Source organism: Corvus cornix, chromosome 5 (assembly GCF_000738735.6).
Source record: "Corvus cornix cornix isolate S_Up_H32 chromosome 5, ASM73873v5, whole genome shotgun sequence".
NCBI classification, from domain to species: domain Eukaryota; kingdom Metazoa; phylum Chordata; class Aves; order Passeriformes; family Corvidae; genus Corvus; species Corvus cornix.
Window position 1 is genome coordinate 31808159 of NC_046335.1, and position 12849 is coordinate 31821007.

At 33.4% G+C, this 12849-nt stretch overlaps 1 protein-coding gene across 13 annotated transcripts in view; it reads left to right on the plus strand.

Annotated features, from left to right (window-relative positions):
* Nucleotides 1–12849, plus strand: part of RYR3 (ryanodine receptor 3) — a 202162-nt gene that overhangs the window by 59264 nt on the left and 130049 nt on the right. For all 13 annotated transcript variants that reach the window (XM_019280191.3, XM_019280207.3, XM_019280202.3 and 10 more), the window contains exons 9-12: nucleotides 1760–1853; nucleotides 5576–5650; nucleotides 6511–6667; nucleotides 12676–12849. In XM_019280191.3, the coding sequence (XP_019135736.3) occupies nucleotides 1760–1853; nucleotides 5576–5650; nucleotides 6511–6667; nucleotides 12676–12849 (500 nt within the window). The remainder of the gene's footprint in view (nucleotides 1–1759; nucleotides 1854–5575; nucleotides 5651–6510; nucleotides 6668–12675) is intronic.

Here is a 12849-nt window from a genome sequence, read left to right on the forward strand (position 1 = left end):
CCTGTCATGTTTCAGGGTGGGCCCATTGCCTCTGATTCTGTCACTGGGCACAATAGAAGAGACCTTGATCCTATACTCTTTACATTGATAAGTTCCCCCCAGAGCCTCTCCTCTCTCCTCTCCTCTCCTCTCCTCTCCTCTCCCTCTCCTCTCCTCTCCTCCTCTCCTCTCCTCTCTCCTCTCCTCTCCTCTCCTCTCCTCTCCTCTCCTCTCCTCTCCTCTCCTCTCCTCTCCTCTCCTCTCCTCTCCTCTCCTCTCCTCTCCTCTCCTCTCCTCTCCTCTCCTCTCCTCTCCTCTCCTCTCCTCTCCTCTCCTCTCCTCTCCTCTCCTCTCCTCTCCTCTCCTCTCCTCTCCCCTCTCCTCTCCTCTCCTCTCCTCTCCTCTCCTCTCCTCTCCTCTCCTCTCCTCTCCTCTCCTCTCCTCTCCTCTCCTCTCCTCTCCTCTCCTCTCCTCTCCTCTCCTCTCCTCTCCTCTCCTCTCCGACAACAGTCCCAGTTGTCTCAGCCTTTCCTCATGTGTCACATATACTGATTTCTTAATCATCTCAGTGGCCTTCTGCTGTACTTGGAGCCCTTATACTGTGTAGCCCAGAATGGGTTGCATAATTCAAAATACTGTAATCAAAAAAAATTAGGTGTTGGGTAAGCAGAGAAGTAGGTTTTCTGTGTGTCAATCATTTTTTTTCTCAACTATTTAGGCTTTGGTTCAATTTTATATAGGTTCTCAGAATGGTTTATGTGAGAGGTGATCATATGTCAAAATATAGCAGTCTAGCTCAAGTGGAATGAACAGAGAGAGAGAGAGTGGGATTTCCTGAGTCTAAAACTGGATTGGGAATTAGACAATGCCCTTTTTGCAGTATTTGTAAAACTCCTGAGAAAACATAAATAACAGAAAAGTATATTTTTTCCACATTATGTCTTTGCTTTGACTTTTACATTAGTTGGCAGCAGGATTATTGTCAGTTACAATTTTCCTAAATTACAAATTTATATTGAATCAGCTGGATAATATGACAGTTTCCTTCTATACTTCCTCCTTAATGTGTGTTCTTTTAAAAGGCAATAATTTCACTTACAAGGTCAGAACAGTTTGGACTAGGGTGTGATGAATCATTCTTCTCCTACACCATCTTTGTCTTTTCTTTTTAATGTGAGGCAGAGTGCCTGGTTTTGACCTGTACTCTGTGTTAAATGGGTTGGAAAGCTAACTTCCATTAAACTTAATCTTCAGAGCTGCAAAGTGCTCTTCTGCCCTCAGTCTCCTGCTGCTGCTGTGCACTTTTGATTTTGACACAAATTATAAATGTCAGAACAAACTGATGAACTCATGAAACTATTTTATTTTGAGATCAATTAAACTGTATTAAGGGGGAGGAAACTATGGTATTACCTATTTGATTTGGCTTTTACCTAAAGCACTCAATTTTCAAAACAATAATTGTTTTTGTTGTTTTAAAGAAGTTTTTAATCTGCTTTTCTGTCTCAGAATCCTAATTTGAGTTTTAAATGTTAAAAGTTTGCCTTTTTTGTTTTGTTTTTTCTTTTTTTTTTTATTTTCAGAAGAAATAATTTTAAGTAAAAAAGATATTATAAAATAGTATGTTGTCACATTAAATTTGTTCTTGTTTAGTTTCAGTTATGAGTGAAAATTTGGAAAACATATCTTATCTAGGTATTTTTAATTTTTTAAACTTTTATGAGGGTGTTATTTTCATAGTCAGTGTTTTAGCTAATGAGTAAATGAACTTCTTCTTCAGGATATCTTCTTGGTGGGCATGTAGTACGTTTTTTCCATGGCCATGATGAGTGCTTGACAATTCCATCTACAGATCAGAATGATTCACAGCACAAGTAAGTGATGGTGCGATTTTTGTATATTTCCTTCTTTCAAAAATGAAACAGATTGCAATTGAATTTGAGGTTAGGTAGAATAAACACTCTTTACAGCAGTTTTTAATTAGGCAGTGACATTGTACAAGAAATTGAGACAACTAAGCAGAAAATCAGTCATGAGTTCTTTCATAGTTGAATTTCAAGTAGTTGATTTCACTGAGATTTCATCCTGTTATGCTGCTTGTCCCTAGTGCATACTGCTGTAAGTAGAGGTAAGAAAGTGTTAGCAGGAGGATGGTAATGTGAAAAAAAAAAAAATCCCTAAAAAATCTCTGTAAGTTTGGCCTCTAACAATGACTTTCATATTTTATATATTTTGCACTTTTTTTTGCAGGTTTTTAGCTTTCTCAAATTTGAGTAATATATTAGGAAAATCATGTCATATTAGACTAAACCACTTTTGTATTAAACCTATATCTACAGTTTTAATCTATTATATTGATTTATTATTAGAATTTTTCTGTATTTTTTGATTTTTTTGTTAATCAGAAGCAAAGCTAATAATTTTGCTATTTTAAAGCTGCTAGCTTTAAAAATCATATTTAAAAATTAAGTCCTTTATATCCATTGTGGCAAATAAGTTGTCCTTTAGGTAATTTGATACCACAAGTAACATTCAATTATGTCAGTAAACTTGTCAGCTCTAAATTTTCCATGTTTATGTTTCTGTGGAGTAAAAATGTCTCCAAATCTTAAAAAGAACCCAAAACCCAGAAAAATTCACTTGGTGATTTTTTTATTGCTGTTTTCTTCATATGTGTAAAGAAAAAAAGTTTTGACTGTGTATGAGAAGGTACACACCTAGTATAAAAATACTGGCAATAGTATAAGGATCTAGATACTTTGTGTTGAACAAATGTTGTATTCAGGCTTATTTTGTAAAGGACCTGTTTTTGCAAGGTTAAAATAGACACTGAGCTGTTTCAGTGTGTTCAGAAATGCTGGTTTTTGCTACTTTCGTTACTTATTTAGAAGTCAGATATAGCTAATAGCAAAACTAATTGTAGAGTCCTATTCACCAGTATGATGTTATTTTTTATACAGGGTTGATGTTTACTGTTACTGCCTTAAGATTTGTTTCCATGTTTTTTTATGTTAAGTAAATAAAAGGGTAAAATTAAAATGTATATTCATCTGAATGAAATATATATATTTATAATCCTAAAATTGGAAAAAAAGTGAATGCTATATTGAACATTTTCAAATGTGTAATAGTGAGAGATGATTTGAAGTTATCCTGTCTTTTGGATTTATGAACTGAATAACAGACATAAGGCCAAGTTTGTCTGGTGTCATAGTTGTAGGAGTCACATTTACATTGTCAAACAAAATGAAAATACAAAAAAACCCAAATTAGTAATAAGAACAGGAGAAAGAGATGTAGAAAATGTTTGTGTTTATTTCCATTGTGTTTATTTCTCTTTATTTAATCAGTTCTATGCATTTCATCAGGAATGATGAAGAGAAATCTTATTTTTGAACATTTCTGCAGACGATGCTCTTTAACAATTCACACAGAGTCCATTCTCTGACAAGAATTCGAAGGTCTTTTGTAATAGGCCAAATGGAAATACTTGGGGTGGAGATATTGAGCATCAAAAAGGCTAGCTTGGCAAGAGAAAAAAGAGATGGATAGATGGAATCAAGTAGATGAAAAAAAAGTTATGTGGATGCTGTTGTGAAAAAGCAGCAATTCTTTTTTATGTGCAGCTTTGTTACTGAAGGAGCAGGTCACTAATGCTAGTCTGGTGTTGTATGTACAAAAACTGGAAAAATATTTTAAATTTTAAGATGTATTGGAATTAGAATTATAAGAGGTGAACAGAGACTATATCTATGACTATATCAGTTGAACTGAACTGTATTTATGATACTGAAATATACCTACGATAGTCCTTTAGAGATAGAATGGCTGTGTTGGGCCAAGGAGAAATTAAGGAGGTCAGAGAGAGTGGGAATGAATACTTAGGTTTGAGCTTAGCTAGGATTTAGAGTCTGCCAAAAGTAAAATCAGTAAGGTCAGTGGGACCAAAGACATAGAATGAAAATGAAGAACTCCAGATAGTTATTTTGCATTCAGTATATTCATAGAATTATGTAACAACTCAGGTTGGAATTGACCTTGAAAGATCAAATTCATGGAGTCTGGAAATGAAGATGAATTGACAGCTACGGTTTTTTTGGCTTATTTTTATTCTAGAGTACCAAAATATTTTCATGCAAGATAAGATGTGTAGAGAATAATACTACCTTTACTATGAGGAATATGTATTCTTACTCTTCTGGTGGACTAACATTTCAAAATATTTGATATCCCATGTGTGCCATTAAATGTGACTCCTAAAGTAGAGGTGTAAATATAAGTCCAACATCTTATAAAGCAGCTGGGTGCTGCCATGCCTCAGTATATTTCATGATTCTTCCAGGATTGTATTGGTGTTGCTCAAGAAAGACTCTTAAGTGTTCTCAGTAGAAGAAAAGGTTTAGAAATACTTGCTCAGATATGAAAACCACAACTTTCATTTTACAAGTTAATTTTCAGGTCTCATAGTTGCATAAGAACAATACTAAACAGCTTTTTAATTTTTTGCCTGCTAACTGTTGAAAATAGGAAAAGAATTTGACAATTTGAAAACCAGTTAAAATTCTGCATTTCAAAATGCTACTTTAGTTCAGCTATATAACAGCTAGATTGTGACATCTTTATGCATGCATTTGCAGTATTCAGTCAAGTTTGCCAGAGCAGGAAGGCAGATTTTAAATTCCTTTGCTGCACATTTTTTCAGACACTTAAGTACAATAGAAGGTCCAGCTTCTGTTGATGCTAGCATGAATTAGTCCTTCTCAGAGGAGTAACATGTAAAAAAGTTTTTCATCTTTTGGTAGGCATTCAGACCTTTCCTTTTATCCATTGTATTTCCTATACTCATTATAAATGAGAAAGTTTATACAAATTCTGGTGATTAGATGACAAGACATGAATGATTATTAAAACATTAAAAACTTCCTGTGAACAGGGCTAATCCACCATAGATTGTTTTTATTTGATTATTGAGTAGAATATTAGTTTCTGCACTAGAACACATTACTAACCCTCAGCCAATAGTTCAAGAAAACTAAGTTATAGTAAAGCCTTAATCTTTTCACTTCCTGTTTTTTATTTCTCTGAATGTATTATCTGTTTTGTGAGGATTACAATTCAGAATTTTTTTTATCACCACCATTTTTGCCTTTTAATAAGAATCATAGAAGTAATTTTAGGAATGAAGTCTCTGATGTTGTGTTCATGTTGTTTTCATCTGAAAATGTTTACCTTTATTTTAAATAATGGTATGTATTTAAAACCATTAGTAATGTAGATTAATATCTTGGGAACTGTAGGAATTACATATATTTATGGCAGGTTAAATGACAGGAAAATCTTCCCAGCCACTTTCAAGGCTAAGCTTTTTATCAGCTCCTGAGAGAGACTACCTTAATGGAAATAATCTAATTTACCTGGGACAATGGGATTGTTTATCATAGACTCACTGATGAGTAGGAATCTTCTGTCCATTCAATGACATTTGTTTACTGGGAGAAAAGTAGTGAATCATGTACAGTCTACAGAAAAGTAAGTTATAAATACTGTGTAAGCACAAATAAACACAAGAGGATGGTCGTCTTAATCTTTTCTGTAGGAAAGTGTTTTATGAAACTGGAGGAGCTGGCATTCGAGCAAGGTCGCTGTGGAGAGTAGAACCTCTCCGAATAAGGTACCAGTATTTTTAATTTTTTTCTTTTGTTAGCAGCTTTTGTTATATTAATAGAAATTTGATTGTTACAGACTCTTAAGGCAGAATACGTATTTGCCACGCATTATGGTATGTGTTAGTAGGCTCTCTGTCGATGACAAAAAGCAATGTACTGTGATAGAATAGATTTTTTTCTGTCTCCCATATCAAAAGCAGCATTGCCTATGAGATACGTCTACTAAAGCACTGCTTCTTTCCAAAAGTAAAATGCATTCCTAGTTTTACTTGGAGTTTTATAAGCGTGAGTGGAAATAAAAGCAGTAATATCCCTTCTGTGTTTCTTGTTTTTTTGGGTTTTTTTTAAGATTATCTCCTTCCTATGTGATTATCTGCCTGTTATTTCCCTGCAAGTGACATTTCAATGCATATCATAAGAGCATGTATGGCCTTTGATGGCCTTCTGGACCCTATGTTTGCTTTACCCTTGGTGTGTTTGTGATTGTAAGGGAAATACCCTCATAACTAAGACAGATGTAGGATAAGTCTGTGGAATGTTGAGTCCCCACTTAGGTTTAATTTGTTTATTTAGTCAGTCAACTAAAATACAGTAGTTAATTTACACATGTAGGATTTTTTTATGGACACCATATGTAACACCCTGATAAGATGGAAAGAGGGTGTAGAAACAAGATGGAAGCCATACTCCTTACCAGGATTCCCTTTGCAAATGAATTAACAGTTTTGCATCTGTTTTATGCAAGTATTGAAATCAGAACCAAAAAGGAATATAGCACATTCTATCTTCTGAACATCCTTTAAAACCAAAGTAGAAATACTAGTTTTACTTACTGAAACTATTTTTGGATGTCTTTTATGTTTAGCTGGAGTGGAAGTAACATCAGATGGGGGCAGCCTTTCCGTCTTCGACATATTACGACAGGAAAGTACTTGGCTCTGAATGAAGATGAAGGAGTAGTAATATTAGACAGAGAAAAGTCGGACACAACATCTACTGCCTTTTGTTTTAGAGCATCAAAGGTAAATAAAAACAATGCAAATTTTTTCTGAATGTGGAGCACTCAAATACCAAGTCTGAATTATTTCAACAACTGTATACTTGTAATTTCTAAATTGAAGCAAATGCCAGGGATTGTGCGTTTAAATACAAATGTAAACAACCTGAGTCAAGAATAACAAAGGTCTCATGGAGGAAAAATAAGGCTGATTAATAAACTTTAGAATAAACTAAACTGCTACCAGTTTCAAAAAGCAAGATTGAAACTAAATACAGTGCAAGATACAGTGGTTTAACATGAATAGTTTAATAATTATACACTTATTTTAGTTGGACAGAATCTCATTAGAGTGTTACACATTCCAGCTCTATCTGTCATAATTGAATTAAATTGCATTCAGTTCAGTTGCTATTCTTTATGCAGTGTGCTGATAAGAACTGAACTTAATCAAATTTTTCCTAAATGTAAGGCAAATGTAGTCAGTGATTTCTAAACCATATGTTTTCAAATTGTGCTCTTTAGTGAGCTGCTAATTGCATGTTATTAGCTTTTGCATTGTTCCAGCTGGGAAAAACATTACAAGAGAGAGACAATGAAGAATGATTATGGAGGTACACAAAATTAATCACTTTTTTTTCCAGAAAGTGAAAGGTTTTATAATCAAAGATGACTAAAAGTTTTTATGTTCTTTCATTATTTCACTTATAAATAATTGCCATAGCTGTTACAATAGAATTTTTATTAACTACAAAAAGCTAAATTTTCCACAAAATTCTGAGTGCTATATGATCATTAAGAAAAAAGAAATCTGAAAGTGAAAAAGAATCGTTAAAATTAATTATACACTAGATGAAATCTAAGAGTCTTGACAAATGCTAAACTTTTTTTAGTATAATAAACCAAATACTTCTTTTTAGCATGTTTAAAATAATATTAGTGTGAATGCATTTGAAATTTCAAGAATTTTTATTTTAGCCTATCAAAATAATTGAAAATGTTAAAAAAAAAAAAAATTGTTGTGCCGGGGCATTTATTACAGCTGTAATTTTTTTCCATTATTGGCAAATCATGGCACCCTGGAAAGAATGATGAGTATCCCAGGAGTGCCACAGTTACTGGTTAAACATTGAGTTAAAATTCCTTTGATGTACTCACTGCCTGTGGCGATCTGTGGCTGAAAACCCCTCCAGCGATCTGTTCACCCACTGCTTTTCCTATCCTGCGTACCTAGCGACTACAACAACTGCCTAACTGGACACCAGCTGTCCTGCTGTTTTTCAAGATTTTAACCCATGCATATATATGTATGAATTTTGAGTATTTAAATTTAGTGTTTATGTATGCACATTCATAAAATAATTTCTGTACATTGAGTAAACATGCCCAATTTTCTTACTCTTTTTGTTGAGGTGTGCCTCAAAGGCACACTAGTGAAATTTATTGCAGTGCACAAAATGACTAAGCTGAAGTACCGTAGTAATTAATTATGCAGAAGTCATTCATGCCTACTGTGTTAATACATAATATGGTTGTTAATGTACATTTTTATATTAAATTCAAGCTCAGTGTCTCATCATCCTGTCCCATTAGTGCTGTCCTAGATAGAAAAGAATATTTTTACCTCATGATAGGTTATGAATTTGGTGCCAAGGAAAAGAATTGTTATTTATTTGCTGGACAGGTAAGAGCTGCACTGTCCCATAGGCAGAGACATTAGTGTTTCCAAAGATGAGGGGTACAATCAATGATAACTCTTCCTGAAGAAAGAAAGGCAATGTTTGGGAAGAGAATAAGCCCTAAAGATTGACCTGGACTGTAAGAAGAAAAAGGCTCTTAAAGCCAAGTGCTGTTTTCACACAAATTGAGAGAAAAAAGGACTGTAGAAGTTAATAGTTAGACTAGATATACACAGGTGGTTTTATCCAAATTTCTGCATATATGTATTTGCAAACCTTTTATTGGTTCATTTTCCTGATGAAGAAACCTTTTCAATTGCATGTACCTTTGCAAGGCATGAATTCAGGGAAATTTCAAGATATCCGTCTAATGTCTTCATGTCCAGCTGTGTACAGATTCTCAAAATAGGGTGCTGGATACCTGTCTGTTTATAGCACTCCCACCCCTTGGACTAATAGAATAATTCTGATTGAAAAGGACTCTGGGAAGCCATCTAGTCCAGCCTTTTGCTCCAGGTAGGGTCAACACCAGTTCAGACCAGGTTGCTTACAATAAGCATTGCTGCAGAGTATCCAAAAGGAAATTAAACTTTTCTCCATTGCGGTGTTCTTTCTGGCTTGGAAGCCAGCAAAAGGGTTTTATAGAAAAAACATATTATCTTTGCCAGAAAGAAGAGCTATGTGAATATGCAAATCCCCAAGGCTTCCCAGTAGCCTGTAACACATGACTTAAATAAAGTCTTACTTTTCCAGCAGTTGTTACACAGACCTTCTTGTTGAAAATGCACCTTCTTCCTCAATATTGTTATATTCCACTTTAGCAATGTTTTTCTTGCTTTTCAATACCTGTGGTTGCATTCAAAGTGTATTTACTTTCACTCTTTTTTCTCTTTTGATGGATAACACTGGAAATTGAAACTAATTTAAAATTATAAAATTCAAATCAGAGTTTTCTTTAACGTTCTTACATAAATAAGAACAGAAGGAAACTTTAAAAAAAGTTAAGCTATATGCTAAAGAACACTATGGTGCTGATTTCAATGAAAATAACATATGCAATACATGCCTGCTTACTGCTAATTGCTGCAAACTAATTTTACAAGCATCAGAAATTGATGGACCACTTCCCACTCCAAATTACATCTTTTGTTGGTTTTAATATAGAGCTTACTTTTGACCAAGTTTTAAAATGTCAACAGTTCTGTAATGCCTTGTGACAACAGAGACAGCAGTTCCTCTACACCAGATGGAATCCTGTTTTGAAATGGGATGTTCTCATTCCAGCACAGTACTTGGCTCAGTATACACTGCTGAGTAGAATCTTGGGTCTGCTTACAAATTTCCTTGAGACTAAACACAGTGGAAACAGGAGCATATTTAAAAATAATTGTTTATATTAATTTGTGTAGGCCAGAATTAATATTTGAGATTTCATGTTTAATTTTTGTGGTGGTATGTACAAGTGACAATGAAGATGTTATTGGTATAGTCTTGGTAAGTAACATTCTGATACATTCAAAAGTCACAGATGACTCATGCAGAAGGATTTGATATCATTTTAATATTACTGCCAGCATGTAGCTGTCTGAGGGACTCAAAATGGCATTAGGATGTCATAATAGTATGGTAGTAATCATAAAGTTTAATTTGGTTTTGGAATAAGATCATAGGTATTGCAGAGCCTTTATCTACATTTGTCTCTGAAAGTTCAAATACTTATTTTTAAGTTAGTATTTCATAATTTCCCAGTAAGCACTGCATTTCAAATACAGTATTAAGCTATTTTTTCTACTTATTTTCTATGAGAACAGAAAATAGAAGGTGAAATGAAAGTAACTTTCTTTTCCCTTGTCTACTGGGATGTACAAATATATAAAGCAAAATATGCAGAGTACAATAAGACCAGTAGCAAGATAGCTCTTAAATCTGTGGACCTTTTCTCTTTTTCTTTTGCTGAATTAGAGTATCTATGGCAATACTTTTAAAGCAATAACAGTGTGCAGTACTAAAAGATAAAATTTTAATTGGCTCATGCAAGTTAGATTTAGTAAGAGTTCAGCAGACAGGTTGTTTTGCCATTCTTGGCACTGTCTTAACAAGCACTTAAGCTGGCAAAAATGTATCCCCTACTGTGTTTTTACTATTGTAAAGTCTTTGTAAAGAAAGTTGAGTTTATTTGTCCTGTTCACTTTACTATTCCTTATATTCCTTTTGACAGGTAGAAATCTATGATTCTTTCTCACTTTCTAATTCTTGTGCTTCCTCTCGTATATTAAACATCTTTTGAAAATATCATATTTGACAGCTTTGCCCTCAAATTCTTTTTTTCATTCCATCTTTTTTGTTTGTTTGGTTTGGGGTATTTTTTTTTTGTTGTTGTTATTATTTTTCCCTTGCCACCTTCCAGGCCCATGATGTGATTTTCTTTCTCTGATTTGATTAATTCAGAGCCTCAGGGAGTTAAACTGAGACTAGGTTGTGAAGAGAGGGTTTTAAAACCAGAAGTGTTGGATACTTCACTGTTAAGATATGTACAAATATCTAAATAAGAGAAGTTTTTTATTCCCCTTCTCCCCCAGTAATCTTTATCTGCCTAGACTTTTCAGCTGTTATAAAATACACCGTGTCTTTGCACACTGCGATCAAATTTCTTGGCTGAAATCCTAGAGAAGCTGGACAGAGTGCAAAGAGCAAAACATGATGAAGAGGAAGTTATGCTGTATTTCTCAAAGTGAAAACAGCTTTCAGGCCCCTGAAATAATTCTAAAGATTTATTTCTGAAATTTTAAAAAATTGGGGTTTTTCACTATGTCTAGTGTTGTCAACAGGCATCAGTATCACTCCATGTTTTAAAAAAAAAAATTTAATTAGGATTGTTTCTTACCACATTATGATTTCTCTCTGAAATTTTCATTGATACTTGATTATAGATGTGGACACAATATTTGAGAAAAAAAGTTTTAATCTTCAGGATACTTCGTAAAGACAAATAATAAATTGCTGAAAGTCAGTGAATTTGTTCTATTTTATTGTATTTTTCACTTAATCTCCCCACTGCAAAAGTGTATTGAAATAGTTAATCTTTTTCTGTACGTGATAGCTCAGTCCACACAAATATGATGTGACATGTTTTCCCCATAGCCTTGAAATTGCAATGGTATATCCAAGGAATATCTTGTAATTTCATTCAACTTCATCTTGGCATTATAATGCTACCTGTTTCAACTGAAATTATTGTTCAAATTTGACAGTTAAATTACATATAAATGAAAGCAGATTAGCATGGATAAAATAAAACTCCTGTTTACTCCACAGATGTAGAACACTATGTAATCTGAAATGAAATAAAAAAACCTTGTTACACATATAGAAATTTAGACTGCATATTAATTTCTAACATATTTTATTTACTTAGCAAAAAATTAACAACTATCTACACTTAAATCCATCAGCCATTGCAATCATAGAAAAATGATGTTATTTAATTACTCTATTTACTTTTTTTGTTGTTGAGTCACGTGTATCCATAACTTGCCATTACAAAGTTTGCAGCATAATTCTGTTCTTATTCCTGAATTAATGTTTTAAAGGACAAATACTTTAAAATAAAGTGCTGAAGTCTTAAAAGCCCCCAGTTTTAAATGAAAAATAATGGCATTAAAAAATAAATTTGGCTTAAAAAATGGGTGTTCCAGCCAAGCATTGAGCAATGTCTATAAAAGAGTTTGAAAGAATCCAAGTCTTCTTACAAAGTGGATATAGAAAAACATCATTTATTTATTTACTGATATAAATATATGTAAAAAATTGAGAAATGCAAAAGTAAATATAAAAGACAAATTGTACTTTTAAAATAATGAATATTTTTTTTGCTCGTTGTTCAATACAGAGGCATTATTTTAAGCAAAGTGTGTATCTGTATATACAAATTATAAACAAAAAATATTTGGCATAAAAATATTTTAACTACATTACAAAATTTTTATTTTTATTGTCTAGGCTAAAATTCAAAAATGTTGGCTACATAGACTTTACTTACATCAGTAACTCCATTATTGAATAGGTTATGATAAAAATCTAAAGGTTTTTTTTGTATGAATCCACTGTAATGGATTTTACGTGACTTTTCTTGCTTCAGGGAAAATGATGCTTCAGATTTGAAATTATTTTTAATCACAGTCTGAAAGAGTAATTGGATAGAAGCAGAAATTATGTGAATTGAAATCTAGCTGCATCTTAACAGCATAAGTAGCATAAATATTGTTCAGTATTGGAATATATATCAGTGTAGAATTCAATGCTTTACCCTATTCCAATACAGAGATTAAATACCAACTTTATTTTATCTCCTTAGGAGCTGAAAGAAAAGCAGGAATCTAGTCTCAAACGTGACATTGATGGAATGGGAATCCCAGAAATAAAGTACGGAGATTCAATCTGTTTTGTCCAACATGTGGCCACTGCCTTATGGTTGACTTACAAAGCACAGGATGCTAAATCAGCACGTTTAGGTCCCTTGAAAAGAAAG